This window comes from Acartia tonsa, chromosome 13, assembly GCF_053477335.1.
Source record: "Acartia tonsa isolate MP-2025a chromosome 13, ASM5347733v1, whole genome shotgun sequence".
In the NCBI taxonomy this organism is placed as follows: domain Eukaryota; kingdom Metazoa; phylum Arthropoda; class Copepoda; order Calanoida; family Acartiidae; genus Acartia; species Acartia tonsa.
The window spans coordinates 1,889,923-1,911,715 of record NC_137272.1 but is presented as its reverse complement, the minus strand read 5'-3'; the positions used below and the strand labels follow the sequence as shown (position 1 = coordinate 1,911,715).

General features: G+C 32.2%; 1 protein-coding gene across 2 annotated transcripts in view; it reads left to right on the top strand.

The window, feature by feature from the left end:
- Positions 1 to 21,793, top strand: part of LOC145303783 (GH3 domain-containing protein-like) — a 107,426-nt gene that overhangs the window by 716 nt on the left and 84,917 nt on the right. For both annotated transcript variants that reach the window (XM_080145395.1, XM_080145394.1), the window contains exons 2-10: positions 2,157 to 2,264; positions 3,542 to 3,620; positions 4,637 to 4,708; positions 7,324 to 7,385; positions 7,880 to 7,932; positions 8,827 to 8,899; positions 9,276 to 9,317; positions 9,883 to 9,970; positions 13,516 to 13,608. In XM_080145395.1, coding sequence (XP_080001521.1) covers positions 2,201 to 2,264; positions 3,542 to 3,620; positions 4,637 to 4,708; positions 7,324 to 7,385; positions 7,880 to 7,932; positions 8,827 to 8,899; positions 9,276 to 9,317; positions 9,883 to 9,970; positions 13,516 to 13,608 — 626 coding nt within the window. In that variant the 5' untranslated portion in view covers positions 2,157 to 2,200. The remainder of the gene's footprint in view (positions 1 to 2,156; positions 2,265 to 3,541; positions 3,621 to 4,636; positions 4,709 to 7,323; positions 7,386 to 7,879; positions 7,933 to 8,826; positions 8,900 to 9,275; positions 9,318 to 9,882; positions 9,971 to 13,515; positions 13,609 to 21,793) is intronic.

The window sequence follows — 21,793 nt, the reverse complement described above, 5'->3', positions numbered from 1 at the left end:
AAACAGCCCATTGTCCCCTCTCTCTCTGGTTAATATTAATGTATAAGAAAAGACGAAATTAAACTATAATATTGCATAGGTAGGTAGTTAACATTTCAAATAGAAGAGAGGGGTCCGTTTAATACACTATTCCCCAAAGTTTTATACTCAAGTTTTCTTTATCGTTGACTAAGCAACTTCGGGGACTCTGGTGAATTTTGATTGGTTGATTCATTAAGTTAAACAGTAATTGTAATCTACATAAGGAGTAATTTGGTGTTTAATCATTGGGGATTATATCAATTTATCTGCCATTGTCTTATCCCTTTAGATCCTTGCAAAATTGAACTATTGTCAGATTGTGTAGGTTGGTATTTGATATTTCAAATAAGAGATCATATTAGGAAGGAAGGGTACATTAGACTGGCCCAAAAAAACATGAATTTTTAAATCTTTACCATATCAATTTGCGGATACCTTGAAGGTGTTACCTGCTCAAATGTAGACCTTTTAGTGAAAACTAGACCTCTCTACAATGAGAATTGATCTCGAAATTTCAATCTTAAGCTTTTTATAAAAAACTTCATATTTTTATGAATATAACAAGAAATAATTAAAGAACTGCCAACCTAAAATAATGTAACAAGAGTTCAAATATGAAGCAATTATAAAAAGTAGGCAGAACTGCCATTCCTGCCGAATAATTCCGAAAAACGTCTAAAAACATTGTTTTATTTAAATTGATAATTTGTGTAAGAAATTGAACTAAAACAGTAGCTATTAGTCTTATGAGAAGAGAAATGATAAAAAAAACTCTAAAAAATATACATTTAAAGACATAAAATAGGGAAGAGTGTTTTAAATAAATTTCATGGCTCAACAGACACTGTCGCCAATAAAGAGACAATTTATTTAAATAAAAAATTAAATGAAGGTAAAAAAATATGTAATATACTTATTCTCATATTTAACCTTAAAAAAAGCATACTAATAAAAAAATTAATATTGCAAAAAATAATTTGATTGTTTTTTATTAAACCAGGAATAAAGAGTAAGGCTTATCTTAAATTATTTTTCTTCAATGATTTTGCAGTATGAATTAGCTTTCCCAAATTATTGTAATTGTACATAAATAAATTTTTATACTTTCTTTCTTCATATGTTTATTCCTGGTGATTTTAATATTTTATTTGAATGTTTGTAAACAAACAGACAGAAAATTTTATGTTTTGCTTTATATCTGGTGTAAGGCTATATTAATTGGGGAAGAAAGAATGAAAATAAAAATGCATTTGACGAGATAGCGATAGATTTTTTCTTAAAATCAATTATAGGGCTAAAATCTACAAACAATACATAACCTATTTTTACATTCCGCACATTGAAAAGCGATTTAGACCTTCATTTGGGCCACACTAGGGTACATTGGTCGGTTTATTACTCTAGTTTCCAAAGCTTAAAAATACGGTTTCTTATTCGTTGCCTTAACAACTTCAGGGCTTTTTATCGAATTTTGTTTGCCTGGTTTTTTAAGTAGAGTGTTCAAACTGTGAAGAAACGGCGGCGCAACCGCCGAAAACCGCCGTTTCCCGCCGAAATTTTTTTTGCCTTTTCTCGGCGGTTGCGCCGCCGTTTTTTCACAGTTCCATATTGTACCCCTATAAAGCAACTGCCATGCAAAATGTCAGACCTGTAACTCTTTTTTTAGTTGAGTTCCTTTGACTTTTAGTTTTGGTTTCAAAAAGTGTCACTTTCGCCCCCCCCCCCCCCCCCTTTATCGGCTATTGTCTTATCCCTTTAGATCCCTGATTATTAATACAACGTGCCTGACATAGCAGCAGTATAGTCTTTAGTTACAGTCTGGTTTTAGCCCATTCTTTTTAAACCCTTGGTTAGGTAGCTTTTTGATTATTTATTTATCGCATCGTATTATATACAGCTTTTCGCTGGTATTAAAATGAAAAATTAAAGTTTAAAACTGGTAGGTATTGATGTTATCATTTTTATTTTAAGATTTGTGAAAAATTCTCTGTAATACGATGCTATAGGTATAATACTAATTTTCAGTATGTCTGAGAACCGGTTCTAATCCAGCAGATATCAATCGGTTTTATTGGAAGCCATACTGGAAAATCAGTTTCCGAATATAGAAAATCATTGTGTTTTTGTAACAACAGAAAAAATACACAAAAAAAAGAAGAAAAAATCCGCGAATTACAAAATGGTTCTCAAAGCTCTAGGAAGGGTCTTTAAAAAGATTGTATTTACTGGAACTTTGGTTGGAGGTATATTGCTGTTTTTTTTTAGTTTATTCTTACCAATTCATTTTATATTATATGCCCCTAGAGGCCTCTAGGGGGCACTTGAGGTGATGAGGGATTGAATTCGAACCCAACCCATTTTTTTTTTTTTTTGGGGGGGGGGGGTTGGTACTCTCCCCAAAAATAGCTGTAAACCTTTCTAGGGTCTATGTGAAGCTACACTTTAAAGGAGAACCGTATCGGTTTGAGCGGTCAGTTAAATCCTTCGCTTCAGACAAAAATCACCTTTCTATTTTATATTATGTGATTTCTTATAAACTTTTGGATCAAATGCAGTTCACGGTAAAATGTTCCTGGTAATGATTATCTCCAAAAATCTATGTACTAAGCAGAGAGCGAGAGGGGACAATGGGCTGATTGTTTTTAATGAATTTTAATTGTTTGATTCATTAAGTCAAGTGTCCAAACGTTTTAACCACTAATTGTAATTTACAGAAGGAGTAATATGTGTTTTATCATTAAAGATGTACATTAATTTATCGGTCATTGTCTTATCCCTTTAGATCCCTGCCAGATTATTCATAGGACTTCTTATGCTGCTTAAAACTATGTGCGGGCATGACTTGTACGACCAGCCGTTTGGCAGCTAGCTAGCAGCCATTAAATTTCATAGATTTTTGGAGATAATTGTTAGGTACCAAGAACATTTTACCGTAAATTGCACTAGATTCAAAAATTACGTCAGAAATTATTGGTAATATCCTCTTAGAAATATTTTTTATTTTTTATATATAGAGAGGAGAACGCCAAATTATTTATATTTTTAAATACCTAGGTACCTAATTTTTTTCTGTTAATTAATAATTCTGCAATTCTTTAATGTTTTTATTATTATGAGCAATAAAACATTCAAGTATTTATAATGGTAATTTGCAAATGATTTTAATCTTTTCAGTTCAATATTAATAAAAAAATTTACATAAGAAAGGTAGGGAGAGGGGGGGGGGGTCTACTTAGAAATCAAATTCTTAAGTGTTTAGTTAGTACCTACATTTGAAAATATCCTAGAAAGATAAAAATTCCATAGGTATCTAACTTCATATACCCAAATTATCATGTATGAGGAAGATCATTATAGACATGCAACTCGTAATTTTATTTCTTGAAGTTTTCAACATTTAAACATAGTGTCATTAAACATGTTTTAACCCACTTACCATTGACATAAATTAATCATCAACATTTTATTTTATTCATTTGAATCCCAACACAGTTGCCTCTTAATATGATGTGACTTAAAGGTGGTGTTACAGCTGTTATCATGTACAACGTGAGCCGGTCAAAATGGTCTGACTCCCATACCTGGTCATCTGCCACAAGGAATCATGCTAGCTGTTTTTTTAGTGGTTGAAAAGTTTGAACACTCAACATAATGATCAAAATCCAAAGTTATAATTGTTCTACCTATCGATTTCAAACATTGCATGATGATTCTTATATCAGTTAGGTACGATCTTGAAAGTGTAGCAACTGTATAATCATTACCAGATTGTCCGTACGTCCATTTAAAATGTACAACGTTAGCCGGTCAAAATGGTCAGATTCCACTAAGAATCATGCTAGCTGATCTTTTTTAAGTGGTTAAAAAGTTTGAACACTCAACTTAATTATCCAACCAATCAAAATCCACCAAAGTCTAAGAATTGTACTATCGATTTCAAACTATGCATGATGATTCTGATAACAGTTAGGTATGATTTAGAAAGTGTAGCAACTCTATAATCATTACCAGAATGTCCGTACGTCCTTTTTAAATGTACACAACGGCAACAAGGAATGCTAGCTGGTTGTTTTTTGCCAGGGATTTAAAAGGATAAGACAATGGTCAATAAATTGATGTACATCCCCAATGATGATGCACCCAATTACCCGTTCTGTAGAATACCATTAGTGTTTGAAACGTTTGAAAACTCATCTTAATGATCTAACTAATCAAAATCTTCTAAGATCCCCAAAGTTGTTAAACCAATGAAAAAGAAAACGTTATTATAGGACTTTGGGGACTAGTGTAATGAACAATAAAATAATTGTCCTCTCTCTCGTTTTTGCCCAATTTTTTTTATCCTTTTGCCATTAGGCATATAATTTTTTTTAGAGCAACATAATAAAAAAAATTTAGGATTTCAATAACCAATTTTCAAATTTAGTCCCAAAAGTATTACAATAATGATAGGTCGGTGCATTAAGTTGAGTGTTCAAATTTCAGAAGAGGTAATTTTGTGTATCATCATTGGGGTCGTACATCAATTTATCGGCCATTGTCTTATCTCTTTATTTATATCCACGAAAAGTTATTCATAAAAAATATGAGCTAGCATGGTATTATTCTTTATCAGACACTACCTGACCAACAAGTTTATGTCGGGATTGGGCTACCTGGCCTTCAGAAATCTAGTCAAGCAATCCAGGTATGCAATTTTTTTTTATATCAGCGAAGCATTTCAATGCCTAACAAGGATGACAACATCCATAAAAGCGAAGCACTGAAACGGTGGGACAAACGGACATTAACACTTGTATAGTGTCAGAACTGAATAATCAGAATATAAATGTATAAGAGTTGAAGCAAAATTGTAAGTAAAGGGGGGGGGGGGTTTAATGCAACCATCTCGTAATCAGTGAGCAAATGGCACTTACAATTCGAATTTCGATCTGAACTTTTGCATGAGTAATCCTTGGTAGGTCTATTTTCCCTAAATTGAACAAAAAGTTGGAAAAGTAACGGCTGGTGGCTCAGCCGTTTAGCCGTTTTTTGCCTATTTTCAGGGCAAATCCACCATCAATTACGCAGGAATCAACTTTTTAAAACATATTTTTGGTTTAATTCATGTTAAATGATAGCAATAACCATTTTTAAAACTTCTAGTACCAACAGCTACAGTCTAGAACCGTTTGATAGCGTTTTGGAGTTGAAAATAGTATTATGTGGAGATAGGTTTCGTGACTATTTTGCAATATAGATATCCAAAAAATGGCAAAACCGCTGAGCCGCCAGCTGTTAGCCGTTACTTTTCCAACTTTTTGTTCGATTTAGGGAAAATAGACCTACCAAGGGTTACTCATGCAAAATTTCAGATGGAAATTCGAATTCTTAGTGCCATTTGCTCACTGATTACGAGATGGTTGCATTAAAAACCCCCCCCTTTGTTGAAAAATTGCCTTATACAGGATAATGTTTATGGACATACTTACATATTTAGGACTTGATTATAGAGTTGCTTCGCTTATAACATTATACTTTGTTGTCCCAGGAATCAATATACCGAAAATCCGATCAATCGGATGATTAGATCACATAAAAATTTGTTGTTAAAAAAGTAAAAAAATCAACATGTTTAAAATGGACGTACGGACATTTTGGTAATGATTATAGACTCATATAGAGTTGCTACGCTTTCTAAATCGTACCTAACTACTAAAGGAATCACCATGCAAAATTTGAAATCGTCCGTAACGTTTAGCTCTTTTCGTAAAATAGTGAGATCCTTTGGTACAGACAGACAAACAGACACACATCCTGTTACTTTATTACACGGATTTAAGATTTGTTCTTTTAATTATGACAGAAAACAATGTGATACTTAAAGTTTAAGTTGCCTAGGTATAAAATGTTTTACTAAAACAGTAAAAAAAAACTTTGCAGTGTTTGGATGTCGTCATACTTGTTTTTGTGAATGGAATAAAAAATATTCAGGGAGGGAGGGGACATTGGGCTGTTTATTACACTGTTTATTATAATAACTTTTCTTATTCGTTGGCTTAACAACCTTGGGAACTTTTATTGAATTTTTATAGGTTGGTTCATTTTGTTGAGTGTCCAAACGTTTCAAACACTAATTGTAATCTACAGAAGGTGTAATTTTGTGTATCCTCATTAGGGACGTACATCAATTTATCGGCTATTGTCGTATCCCTTTAGATCCCTGACAACAATGACTCACATTTCAAGTTTTATCGCTGTAGTTTACATTTGATTACGAAACCACATATTCATACGATAAGGCATAAAAAGCACAACAGCAAAATTTAATTAACATTTGATTTATTTTTGGTAATTTTTGATTTTTAAGCTCGTAGGTATTATTTTGAATTTATTAAAATAGTTGCTTCACCCCAAGCCCCTAGGGAAAAATAGCCTAAAACAAGCCCAAGACATTTAAAAAGCTTCCTTTTAAAGCACAACCAATTCGTACCCTTATTTTCAGAGAATATTTTTCAGACAAAAAAACTTTACTCCTGTATATTATAGAATAAGTAGCTGACCTAAGTCACATTCGTCACCTAATTTTTGTCAGATTTATTTTCTCTTGAAGATGGGAACACTTATTTTGATATGATGTACTAATAGTTTTTCTACAACAGTGATAAGAAAAGTAGCTTTAAGCTGTGTGATAGAACCAGTTTTAATCAGTGATTATTCCAATAGAGTTAGGGATTGAATAGGTACCTATAATTTAGCGTTGCGGAGCCGTTTGATTTTGGTGCGGCTCCGGCTCAACCCTAAAATCAAGATACACTCAACATATAATTTTTTGCTAGGTCTATTTTTGACTTTTGAAGGTTTTAAAAGCTAAATTTAGTTACAAAAATCTCTTTTTTTAGCTAACCCGGAGCCGGAGCCGTTTTTGAACGAAAACAACGGCTCCGGCTCCACAACGCTGGTACCTATTATGAAATATGAGATAAAAAAAACAATAAATTATATCAATTTATTTCTGTGCACTACTATCCTGTTTGAGTAAAACTGCCAAACTTGGCAGGAATATAAAGAGATACAATACTGTCGATACATTGATGTGCATCCCCAATGATGATGCACAAAATTTCCCCTCCCGTGGATTGATTAGGTACCAATAATGGTTGAAATGTTTGGACCAACTAATTAAATTTAATGAAAGTCTCCAAAGTTGTTAAGCAAACGAATAAGAAAAACTTTGGGGACTAGTGTATTAAAAAGCCCGATGTCTCCTCCTTCACTGAAAACTAATTTGGTTATTATATACAACTTATATTTATTTTTCAGAGACATTAGAAGCGTCCAAGAAAATTTTCTATTGGCCACAGTTTTAAACAACAAGGATACAGGGAAGATAAACAATTTAAAAAATAGCTGAAAACCTGCTAAAAAGCAGCCCAAACGCCATAGATGTTTTATAGTTAATTATGCTTCATGATGATAGGAATGTCCACAAGAAGTTTTAGCCTTCTATCTCAAATAGCAGATTATAGAGATGCTTCGCCTATGACATTGTACCTTATATCTAAAAATTAGGTAAGTAGGATAATTAATAAAAATCAATGTCAAAAGCAACATGTTTTAAATGTACGTACGGACTTTCTTGTAACAATCATATGGTTGTTACGCTTCCTAAATCGAACCTAACTGTTAAAGGAATCCTCATGCAAAGTTAGAAACTGTTAGTGCAATTATAACATTCCTAAATTGACAAAAATAGCCAAAACGGTGTTTCGTGGCTGACAAAACCGGTTTTAATCATTTTGATATCCGCGGAAAGCTGTCTATAATACGATGCGACAAGTAATTATCCTCAAATAATTTATCTTCTTATTTTACTCAGATTACGGCAGAGACCATGAATTTAGTTTGATTACAAATATTGACGAGTTTAAGGTAGGTACCTATTTAATTTGTAGGTAAGTTTTTTAGGGATGCATATTCTGCACAAGATTAATTTTTTTCCCTCATTCATTCATATTTCATTCATTCCCCCCTCCCAAGTTTTTTCCCAAAGAGGAGGAAAAATGGAAAAATGGTTACAGTACCTACTCTTTATATTATTTTATTTTATTTTACCCCTCCCACATATTGTTTCTCAGAATATACACCCCTGAAGTTTTTACACCCGCGACCGTGACCTAACATGGAGCGCATCTGTTCATTGTCGGGGAGCTAATGGGTTTGAATCTTAGCTCAACAGCGCGTCATAACAAAAGACATTGAAAGTGGTTCCTACGACAACTATGTAACAGATGTAAGACATTAGTAGTTAAAGAATGGCGGAATTTCTTGGCCCCAAAGGGCCAAAACGGTAATATTATGTACAGTTATGACAAATGACAAATGTCGTGAAATCAAATAGCTGGTTGTCTATTTGGGGTTACTTTAACTAATACCCATACATACTTTGGGTACTTTTTAAAATCTTACTTGCCTTAACTTTTTCAACCAATAATTTCAATCTCTGGAGAGGAGTTAATTTTGTTTATTATTAATGGGGAATCTGAATGTGATATACACTTATTTATCGTCCATTGTCTTATCCCCTAAGATTCATAATGTTCATAAGAATCGAAGCTTCTCTATAATTCTAAATGTCCGTCCGTCTGTCCTTCATACACAATGTAAGGGGGAAACTTGATTTTCTCGGCTTCTACTCAAGATACACGGCTGAAACTTTCAGTCAACACTCCCATCAATATTGAGCATAATTAAATATAAAACATCTATGGCGGTCGGACTGCTTTTTAGCAGGTTTTTGGCTATTTATATTTTTCATTTTTTCAGGTTAAACATGAGCTGACCCGCTACCCCCATTATGCTCCGTATGTAGACAGAATAAGAAATGGAGAACTCACAGGAATGAGAATATAAAAAATTAGTGAAAAATATAAAAATAGTAAAAAACCTGCTAAAAGCAGTCTGACCGCCATGGTTGTTTAATAGTTATTTATGCTCTACAAGAAAAGGAAAAAATATAGAAATAGCAAAAAACCTGCCGAAAAGCAGTCTGACCGCATTTGTAAAAGTTAATTCAGAAATAAAAAAAAGAAAAAATCAAAGACTTTAAAAATCTTAAAAGTATTTAAGATATATTAAATGAATATAATAGGCCTAATCTACTTAAATTATCTAACAGATTAACGCCCAAAAATAAAATGCAGATCAGCTTTGCTTTTAGTACCTAACATTTCTAAAGGATAGGTATTTTATTTATTATATCATTTTTCATTTAGTTATGACAAAAGACCCTCCATTACAACTAGCGGTAACTTCTGGTAAGTTCTTTTTATAAATACTTATAAAAAAGTAATAGGATGTCTACCTGTGTGTACCGAAGGATCTCTCTAACCGCTGAACTGATATGGTTCTCATTTTCAATGTATCTTCTCATAGGTCCTTGCAAGGTTTATAGGTATTATAGTACAGGAATGAAATCAGGGACCTAAAGGGATAAAAAAAATGGCTGATAAAGGGATGAGTAGGTTGCGGGTAAAAATCCGTAAAGGTTGTGAGTTTTGGGTTAAAAACAGTAGTAGAACGATAAAAATTTTTTAAAATGTCTAGGTATAGTTCTTTTCAATAAGAAATACACATATTTAGTGAATATTATCGTTCTACAACTATTTTTAAGCCTTAAAACTCACACCTTTACGGATTTTACCCGCAACCTACTCCTCCCTTTATGTATATCCCCAATGATGGTATACAAAATTACCCCGTATTGAATTTGTTGTTGAAACGTTTTGGCACTCAACTTAATAAACCAAACAATCAAAATTCAATAAAGTCCCCAAAGTTGTTAAGCCAACCCTTTTTATAAATAAGTTTGATATTTTTCAGGTACAAGCGGTCAAAGTTCTTTACTTCCAACAACAAACCATATTTTTACAAGATTCTTCCTGTCTGGCATTGCCTTGCTCTTTGAAAGGTAGGCTTATTTCCAGGGAGGGAGGGGACATTGGGCTGTTTATTACACTAGTCCCCAAAGTTTAAATAATGTTTTCTTATGTGTTTTTCCTTTCTGGCATTACCTTGCTGTTTGAAAGGTAGGATTATATCAATCAGAGCTGGATCTTTAAATCATTATAGTGGTGAGCCAGATCGGAGTGAGCCGAATTTCAGCCAATCACAGCGCGGCATTTCACTAAATGCTGTGCTTTCATTGGTGGAAAGTTGGCGCACCCCGATCTGGCTCACCACTAAAATGATTTAAAGATCCAGCTCAGTATTCAGGAATCTTAAGGGATGAGACACAAAGGCTCTATAGCTACTTATAAAAGCGGGAAGTTTGTAAATATTTTACTCAACACACTAAATCGTTACAATTTTCATGAGAAATACGCATTTTATAAGGCATACAAAACGCTCTAATTTTCGTTCTATTTAACGTAATTTTGTAATTTTTTTTGCTGTTTATTTCATTTTACATATACTTTTATCATTTTATCAAATGATTTTATACTTTAAAATGACTGAGCCGCCAGCCGTCACTTTTCCAACTTTTTGTTCCATTTTGGGAAAATAGATGTACCAAGGATTACTCATGCCAAGTTTTGTAACGAAATTCGAATTCTAAGTGCAATTTGTGCATTGATTACGAGATGGTTGCATTAAGCCCCCCCCCCCTCCCCCTTAAACTTAATTCCTTTAATGATCTTGATAGATATATGTTTATAACTTTTAATATATTTTACAATAGTTTTTAAAGTTAATGTTGGGAGGGAGATATATCCCAATCCTCTTTTTATAAAAAAAAATTTTAAAATGTAATAAATTTCTTATGTAAAGTAGTTTTGGTAAAATCTTAATAAAATCGCCCTTGATTTTAGTTAAAGGGGGCTGTTAAAAGTCATAAGTGGGGTGTCAAAAAATTTAGTTGTTAATAAATTAATGGAATATAACCTGATGTTATAAATTTGAAAAATATTTTTGATGTACAAAGAGATTAAAGGAACATGTATTACACTTTTCTTCATAGAAGAAATTGAATTATTTTTATTTGTTTTTTTCAACACAAGGTTATTTGTGTATCTCTTGGTACAAGATACCACCATATTATTATTAGTTAAATCTAATTTTTGATAAATTAAGTGAATAAGTCTGTTAGACCAAGGAGGGTAGAAACTCAGCAGATAGACAGACAGACGGGCAAGAAGAATTATCAAAGTTTTACTAAAATAGACAATTAATTAGATAAAATCCAATAGAGAACCTGTGAATGATCAGACAGACAGAGGGACAGACAGACAGACGGACAGACAGACAGACAGACAGAGGGACAGGTAAATAGTAACAGACAGTCTTTAAGGCATTAACAAATTACAATTAGGCTATGCTAGATGATTCATTGAAATCCAAAAGAGAGGCAGTTAGACAGATAACCAGACAAGTGGTGGGACAGACAGACAAAAGGACAGACAGACAGAGGGACAGACAGACAAATGGGTATTGCCTAAAACGGTTTGGCTGCTATATGAATCATTAAAACCCACCGTAGAAAAGAAATTTACATTAGTTTCTTATTACTATACTCAACGACCCCCCCCCCCTCCCCCACTCAAAGGGGTATATTATTTCTTAAAATCAATAAGTGACTTTTCAGCTTAATAAAATTGAATGTACTTTTTATTTCATCAATTTATCTTAAATAGAACGAAAGTTATAATCATTTTATTGTCTACAAGAAATATGCTTTGAGTAAAAATCAACATAATTGTCAGCAAAAACGTCATATTTATGCATATTTACACAGTAAATAAATTTTAAAATTGTATTTTATTGTAATGAATTACTTAAGGGGGTTGTATGAATTATCAAAAACCTAAAAAAACCTAATTTGGTTAAATTAGTCCAAGTAATGATTGATTTAGTACAGTACGTATGAATAAGTTGTCAATTTCCTATCAGAGTCCTTGTGGAGATAATGGCCGATAAATTGAAATACATCCCCAAGGATTTTTATACACCAGTTCAGTTAAGTTCAGTTCTCTGTAGTCACTTTAATGGAAAGCATAAAATTATTTATTCATTTTCCCTCCCAGTGTGCCATGAATTGCAGGCAAACTTACAGTAATTGAAATATGGAGTAGCTTAGTTCTTCAATTCTTATAATAAAGTAACAGCATGTCTATCTGTCTATATCGAAGGATCTCGCTAATCGCTGAACCGATATGGTTCTCCTTTACAGTGTAGCTTCTCAAAGGCCATAGGAAGATTTACAGCTATTTTGGGGGAGGGAACCACCACCATCTAGTGACAAAAAATTATTTTTTTTATGTGAACAGCTAATCTCAACATAGGTTGAAAAAAATTCTTTACGTGCCCCTAGAGGCCTCTAGGAGCGTAGCCGCGAGTCATATTAGAAAATATAGAATATAGTATTTTTGGACAAATTATCTTTACCATTATCTCTGGTGTAATGCCTACTAGAATGTATCTTATTATCTCCTAATTAATGAAATTACATTAAATACACACAAAAACAATACCTAGCCAAGCTTTCTTATAATAAATTCAATTAGGTAGATAGGTACTTACTTAAGTAATAGAAAATATTATTTGGAAAGGTTTTCGTGATTTAAGTATTTTATGTACTTTAGCAGGGATCTAAAGGGATAAGATAATGGCCGATAAATTGATGTACAACCCATTCCCCCATAATGATACACAAAATTACACCTTCTGTAGATTAAAATCAGGGGTTGAAACGTTTCAACATTCAACTTAATAAACCAACCAATCAAAATTCAGTTAAAGTCTCCAAAGTTGTTAAGCTAATGAATAAGAAAACGTTATTGAAAAATTTTGGGGACTAGTGTAATACAGTATACGTTACGAAAAATGACCGGTTTTTAAAATGGTCTGCCCCCCCCCCCCCTGTAATGAAGTTGTAACCGTGTTTTTTTTGTGTGCGCTCTTTATAATATGTATGATGGTGTTTGTATCAGTCAATTAGATCAAAGAACATTTTCCGATATTCAGCAGGCTATGAAAGAAAATATTCAAAATGAAAAAAATTAGACCCTTATGTATTTTAAGTGAATTTTGGTTAAGCCGAAAAATCATAGATTTTGAGGCCTTGATACATACCTTTTGGGCTCAAATGACTTGTATGAGAGCTAGGAAGGAATTCGGGTAAGGTGTCTATGGAAGCAGAATTTTATGCTTAAGATAAAACTCAACACTTATGCTTATGCTTAATTCAATTTTACTATGTGATTTTTCAGCTTAAGTAAAGTTTACTTTAAAAAATTAAGGGTCTGAATTTTTTTATTTTGAATTTCTTCTTTTATAGCCTCCTGAATATCGGAAAATGTTCTTTGATCTAATTAATCGCAACAATCACCATTATACATATATATAAAGATCAGACATACAAAAAATAAGGTTACAACTTCATTACAGGGAGGACTAGACCATTTTAAAGACCGGTCATTTTTCGTAACGTATACTATAATCTGTATTAAATTTCAGGTTAAATTCTACGCATCCCGAATGGACGACGCTCCAAAGATCCATGAAGCTGTACTACACCCCAAGATGGAGATATACAGACTCAGGATTAAGGGATATATCACGTGATTATGATAGGTAGATAGATAGATAGATAGATCCATGAAGCTGTACTACACCCCAAGATGGAGATATACAGACTCAGGACTAAGGGATATATCACGTGATTATTATGATAGATAGATAGATGGATAGATGGATAGATGGATAGATGGATAGATGGATAGATGGATAGATGGATAGATGGATAGATGGATAGATGGATAGATGGATAGATGGATAGATGGATAGATGGATAGATGGATAGATGGATAGATGGATAGATGGATAGATGGATAGATGGATAGATGGATAGATGGATAGATAGATAGATAGATAGATAGATAGATAGATAGATAGATAGATAGATAGATAGATAGATAGATAGATAGATAGATAGATAGATAGATAGATAGATAGATAGATAGATAGATAGATAGATAGATAGATAGATAGATAGATAGATAGATAGATAGATAGATAGATAGATAGATAGATAGATAGATAGATAGATAGATAGATAGATAGATAGATAGATAGATAGATAGATAGATAGATAGATAGATAGATAGATAGATAGATAGATAGATAGATAGATAGATAGATAGATAGATAGATAGATAGATAGATAGATAGATAGATAGATAGATAGATAGATAGATAGATAGATAGATAGATAGATAGATAGATAGATAGATAGATAGATAGATAGATAGATAGATAGATAGATAGATAGATAGATAGATAGATAGATAGATAGATAGATAGATAGATAGATAGATAGATAGATAGATAGATAGATAGATAGATAGATAGATAGATAGATAGATAGATAGATAGATAGATAGATAGATAGATAGATAGATAGATAGATAGATAGATAGATAGATAGATAGATAGATAGATAGATAGAATCGTTCTATTAGAATCATTAGGGTTAGATAGATATCCAAAATATTCTGACTTTAACGAATCTTGTATACCTTCTTGAATATGAAAGTATTGTGTTGATCTAAATGACATAATATTCAATAGATCATGATAAAATAATAGGGATCTAAAGGGATAAGACAATGGCTGCTAATACACATATTTCCTTCTGTAGATTACAATTAGTGGTTCAAACGTATAGACAATCAATTTAATAGACCAACCAATCAAAATTCATTAAAAGTCCTCTTCTGTAAATTATTATTATTTGTCGAAAAGTTAGAACACTGCTTGCTTGTTTCAACCAACTATAGTTTAAAAGACAATAAGTTAGAGAACGTTTTTATATAACTAAAGGTATCAGTTTAGTATGTAATCCTGTATTCCCCTAAATCCCCAGTATATTCTAGACATTCAGGTTGATAGAGTACTGTTTACCTAAAATTCTATCAATTAACGCTGTTCTTATAATAAGATTTAATTGCAGATTTAAATTTTTGAAGATTTATGTGTAAAATTAATTTTTCTTTAGAGAAGTGAAATTTCATAATTCTTTCTTCTTTTATCAAATAAATTATTCATAACAAACTTTAGAAAGCTTAATTCTTAAAACTTATACCTTAAAAACTAGGTATCTAAAGGTATAAGACATTGGCCGATAAGTAGATGTACATCCACAATAATTATACACAAAATTACTCATTCTATAGATTAAAACTAGTGGTTGAAACGTTTGAACACTCAACTTGATGAACCAACCAATTAAAATTCAGTACATGTCCCAAAAGTTGTTAGGACAACGAATAAGAAAACGTTTTTAAGAAACACTGTTCACTAGTATAATAAACAGCCCAATGTCCCCTCTCTCTTTCTCTCTGATCTGTAAGTCCTGTTAATTTTTAAGGATTAGGCTGAACAAAGAAAAAGTTTACCCAGAGATAAATTCTTTATAAAAAAAAGTTTAGCCACAGAGATTTTGTTATGTAATAACAACAAAACTTTGGCTAAGGCGAGCCAGTGCAGAATTTAATTCTTGAGCCAGAGAGGGAGGGGACAATGGAGTGGACTATTTATTGCACTAGTCCCAAAAGATTTCTAACAACCTTTTCTCCTTTGATGACTTAACAATATTGGCGACTTTTACAGAATTTTGATTGGTGGGTTAATTATGTTGAGTGTCCAAACGTTCCAACCACTTATTTTAATCTACAGAAGGTGTAATTTTGTGTATCAACATTGGGGATGTGTACAAATCGGCCATTGTCTTATCCCTTCAGATCACTGCCAAAAGCTCTATTGGATTTATTCACCTAGAAGTATTTTACAAAACTAATTTGAAATGCAGAGATCTAAAGTGATAAGACAGTTACTAGTAAATTGATGTACATTCCCAATGATGATACACAAAATTACCTCTTATGTAGATTAAAGTTAATGGTTGTAACGTTTGTACACTCAACTTAACAAACCAACCACCAATCAAAATCCATTAAAAGTCCCCAAACATTGTTAATCTATCGGAACTTATTTTAAAACTTTGGGGACTAGTATAATTAACAGCTCAATGTTCCCTTTCCTCCCGGGTTACTTAGCATGCAAAGCAAACAAGGACAAGCGATATAAATTATGGGCAGCTACATTGGCTACACACATACATACAGCTACATACATGGGGCGTGTGAACAAAATAGAAATCAACTTGTTGTATATTTGACAATTTACTGCTAGGTCCCATGCAAGGATATGGGGATATGTAATATGAAAAAATAAATAAATGTTAGATGGTTGGTTGGCCTGATATTTTATTGGTTCATTATTCAGGGATCTAAAGGGATAAGGCAATGACTGATAAATTATTGTTCATCTCCAATACAAAATTAACCTTTCTGTAGATTACACTAAGTTGTTGAAACGTTAGGACACTCAACTTGATGAACCAACCAATCAAATTCAATAATAGTTCCCAAATTTTTTTATCCAACGAATCAGATTTGGGGACTAGTGCAATAAACAGCCCATTGTACCCTTCCTCCACGACTTGTAGTACATATTCTTTTTGCTGCTTTCCGTCAAAGACCTATTAAGCACACACATCCTTCCTCTCTCAATTCTTTAAAATAAAACTAGTGGCTTTGCCCAAAGAGGTTTTTAAAAAAATTATGTACGTGCCTAAAAAAATGATGCGAGTATGGGAATCATTACATCTTCTATTACCTACCCAGCTGAAAAAATTGCGAATGAGTCGCCAATTTTCGCGAATAAATGGTGAATTCTCCAAACATATGCGAAAAAAAAATTGGGGAGGGGGATTTTTAGTTTTTGGGGATAATAGCCTAAAACCACCACAGGACCAGTAGGTATATTCACTGTAGAGTAGAATCCAATCGGTTCAGTGGTTACCGAGATCTTAAGGGACAGACAGACATCATTCTACTTTGTATTATAGATAAATTGCAGTTATTTGGTTTAAATAACTATTCCCTTATTTCAATTACATACAAACTCGCACGCCTAAATGTTATTAGTTATGTGCAAGAATTGGAAAAATATTCTGATAAAAAGACGTGCACAGGAATTTGTTAGAGGGTGCAAAGGTGCAAAGATTTCAATTTTAAAGGGGCTTTTTAGTGGTAGGTTTTTGTAAGATTTGTGTTTTTCTCATTACACCAAGTAGGGAGTGGACATTGGACTGTAAATTATAACATGTTCTCTCTTTCGTTGGTTTAAAAAGTTTGCGGGTATTTTGATTTATGATTGGAATGATAAAGAACGTAGCAAAAGGTTAAAATTTATCGAACTTTTTAGTTTTGAAAATAAATCCCTCTCTTTTGTGTGTGTGTGTATATGATATAGAATAGTATTGTTTTTAGAATACTGATTCTTATTATGCAGAGAGGAATGGAGGGGACATTGGACTGTTTATTACACTAGTCCCCAAAGTGGTGGAGTCTAAAAGGGTCCTGAATGTCCTGCTTGTACTGTCAGATATCTTGAATTTTTACGTGTTCCTTTTTTGACGACTTTTTATACAGTTTTGTACTATGAGAGGTGTACTTGGAATTTATAGTTGGGTGGAGAACACGAATATAATAGTGTGTTAACACTTTATGGACGAAATGGGCAAACTTTCTATTAAAAAGTTATGGGCTATTTTTTTAAAGAAAATTTAATAATAATGGGAATAAGATATTTAAGAATATCGCATTAATATTGAAAGAGGACAATGAATAGAAAAATTAATATCATTATGAATCTTTTGAAGCGAAACTTTTCTAAAATTATGGTTACTTTGTCCGCCCTAAGCCCGCAGCGCTCGGCTCCCTAGTCTGCCTAGCCGCAGCGCTCGGCCCTCTTGCCTGCCTAGCCGCAGCACTCTGCCCCCTTGCCTGCCTAGCCGCAGCGCTCGGCCCCCTTGCCTGCCTAGCTAGAAAAAAACGCCGATAATTAATTTAGGCATGCTAGAATTACCCTATGAATTTCAAAATTTGTATTATCATTCTTAATCTTAATGCATTATTTATAGGTCGTAGCAACTCTAAAAAACTCAATATAATCTTTAACAAATGTCTGTATGTCACTTTCAAACATGATTTTTAAAACGTTGATTTTTAGGACGTTTAGGAACAATGTAATAATTAATGCAAATTGATAATCAAGTATAAAAATGTTGAAAAAAAGTTTCAGCCTTTTATATTTTATAGGAGCCGAGAAAATCACGTTTTCCTTAAACTAATACATACAGACAGACGGACATTTTAAATTATAGAGTAGCTTCGCTACTTATAATCAAGTATAAGAATGTTGACAAGAAGTTTCAGCCTTTTATCTTTTATAGGAGCCGAGAAAATCATATTTCCCCCAAACTAAGACATACGGACAGATGGACAGACGGACATTTCAAATTATAGAGTAGCTTCGCTACTAAAAATGTTAATTCACAATTAACAAAGATGACAACATCCGTTATGAGCGAAGCACAGATGTATCCTATTGTATAAAGTAGTAAGCTTTTTTGTCTGTAGCTTCTTATTAGTCCAGGGAAGGTTTTAACTATTTTAACTATTTAAAACAATAACTCTTATAGAGTTTCAGAAGCAGAACATTAATTTTTAAGTCTAAACAAAATTATACATATATGTGTTGCAAAATTGCACATATATAGAATCAAATAATAGGGCATACTTTCATTTTTAGGATTTTATTGTAGAGTTGCCTTGCTTATAATACTTAAGCATATTATACAACAACATGTTGTCAAAATGCTAAGCTTTATAAATTGTACCTAACTGTCATGGGAATCATCATGCAAAGTTTGATATCGATGGGACAATTCTAACAGGCCGAAATTAACGAAAAAAACTAACCATTAAGGATGGACCGACCCTAATTTTACAAAACTCTCTCTTATTTGACAAAAAGGCGGGGTAGTTTATTGTTTGTTTTTAAAAGCGAAGCTTTTCTATAATTAAAGCCAGTCTGTCCGTCAGTCCGTCCGTAACGGTTAGCTCTTTTTGTTAATTTAGACATGTTAGAATTGTCCTGGCGATTTCAAACTTTGCATGATAATTCCTATAACAGTTAAGTAAAGATTTATGAAGCGTAGCAACTCTATAATCCTTACTAGAAAGTCCCCACGTCCAACCTTTTTAATGTTTTTTTATATCTTATAATCAATCTTTATATCTGATTTTTAAAAGCGAAGCTTTTCTATAATTAGGGTCAGTCTGTCCGTAAGTCCGTCCATAACGGATAGCTTTTTTCGTTAATTTAGGCAAGTTAGAATTGTCCTATTGATTTCAAATTTTGCATGGTGATTCCTTTAGTAGTTAGGTACGATTTAGAAAGCGTAGTAACTCTATAATCATTACCAAAATTTCCGTACGTCCATTTTAAACATAATGATTTTTCTACTTTTTTAACAACAAATTTTACTTTTTAAAAGCGAAGCTTTTCTATAATTAGGGTCGGTCCGTTCGTCCGTAACAGATGGTTTTTTTTCGTTAATTTAGGCATGTTAGAATTGACCTATCGATTTTAAATTTTGCATGGTGATTCCTTTAATAGTTAGGTACGATTTAGAAAGCGTAGCAACTCTATTATTATCACAAAAATGTCCGTACGTCCATTTTAAACATAAAGATTTTTTTACTTTTTTAACAACTAATTTTATGTGATCTAATCATCCGATTGATCTGATTTTTGGTATATTGATTCCTGGGACAACAAAGAGTAATGTAATAAGCGAAGCAACTCTATAATCAAGTCCTAAAAATGTATGTATGTCCTGACATTATCCTGAATCAAGCAGTTTTTCAACAAATTTACTTACAATTTTGCTTTGACTCTTATACATTTATATTATGATTATTCAGTTCTGACACTATACAAGTGTTAATGTCCGTTTGTCCTACCGTTTCAGTGCTTCGCTTTTATGTATGTTGTCATCCTTGTTTAACAACAAATGTTTATGTGATCTAATCATACGATTGATCTAATTTTTGGTATATTGATTCCTAGGACAACAAAGTATAATATTATAAGCAAAGCAACTCTATAATCAAGTTCTAAATATGTAAATATGTCCATAAACATTATCTTGTATAAAGCAGTTTTTCAACAAATTTACTTACAATTTTGCTCCGACTCTTATACATTTATAATCTAATTATTCAGGTCTGACACTATATAAGTGTTCACGTCCGTTTGTCCTACCGTTTCAGTGCTTCACTTTTATGGATGTTGTCATCCTTGTTTCAATACCGTTTCCTATTACATCTAGGTATAATGTTATAAGCGAAGCATCTCCAAAATCAAGTCCTAAAAATGTAAGTATGTCCTTAAACAGTGTCTGTATTTTAGCAGTTTTGCCTACAATTTTGTTGACAAATATACATTTATATTCTTCTGCTTATTTAGTTCTGACACTCAAGGATTTATATTCGTTTGTCCTACTGTTATGGAGCTTCTCTTTTATGGATGTTGTCATAATTGTTTTACTGTAGGTCAGGCATTATGTTATAATACAAAGAATTTCTGTTATCAAGCTTTATAATATAAGATAAAATCCTAAAACCTAATTGGACAACAATTAATTTAGGTTAGGTTAGATTTAGTCATATTAGAATAGGTATTTTAAAGAGGTACTAGCTAGGAGCATGGACTTAAGTCAAAATATATCTATTTTTCTTAACAATATTCCTATTTTTAAAGAGTATCAGGCAGTCTAATTTAATAAGCTTCACATGTTTAAATATGAAATCCTTGTTATAATCGAAGCTTTTCTACAATTAAGATTGCTCCGTCTGTCCATTATTGTTCTATCTATTTCAAACTATGCATGTAGAACAGTGGGAAAAGGAGAAAAGGTGTTTTAATTGAAATGAAAAAATCAATCAAAACATTTTTAATTATTAATTTATTACCTATTCTTTTTCAATTAAACTGTAGGTAATTTTGATGAAATAAAATCTTAATTTAGAAAAGCTTAAATTAAAACAATTTTTTTTATAATTTTCCCAACAAGAAATAACGTAATTTTTTCATAAATAAAGAGATGAAAAAAGGAAGTATATGATAAAAAAACATTATAAGTGACAAAATTTTTTGTTTATTATGATACTGAATTTCGGTTAACTATTATTATGCAATAACATTTTTTATTAAAAATATTAATATGTACTTTATTACCTTTTCATGGAAACAAATACAAGACTGGGGTCAAACAAAAAGGGGGAAATGAACCCACCATCTAATTTGTTATTTAATAGATACATTACTTACAATTTTATGATAAGAAAAGGTAAAATAGATAATTTTGAAAGCGAAGCCATTCTATAATTGGGATCAGTCCCTCCTTACGTCTGTATGTCAGTTTGTACGTTTGTACATTTGTACGTTACAAGCAGCTCTTATTGTTAATCTAGACATGTTAAAATTTCCTATTAATTTTATTTTTTCAATATCTAAGCGATTTTAGTATTTTTAGATTAAATCTTTAATAGGTTTTTTTTTGGCTATTTTTATATTTTTCACATTTCCCGATTGTATCTTTTGTGGTCTGATTGTAAATAAGGGTATTAAAATTGAATTTTCCATCATTGTAAGGTGCAACGCCCCCCCCCCCCTCTTATTATCTCAGCTCCTATTAGAGCTAGAAAGCTAAGAAAATTTGTGCATGTTCCCTGTTTAATAATAAATTTCCAACTAAAAGTGAGTCAAAGTCAATTTCAGCTTCCTTCACCCTTTAATTTAACAATTTTTGTTTTTAGGT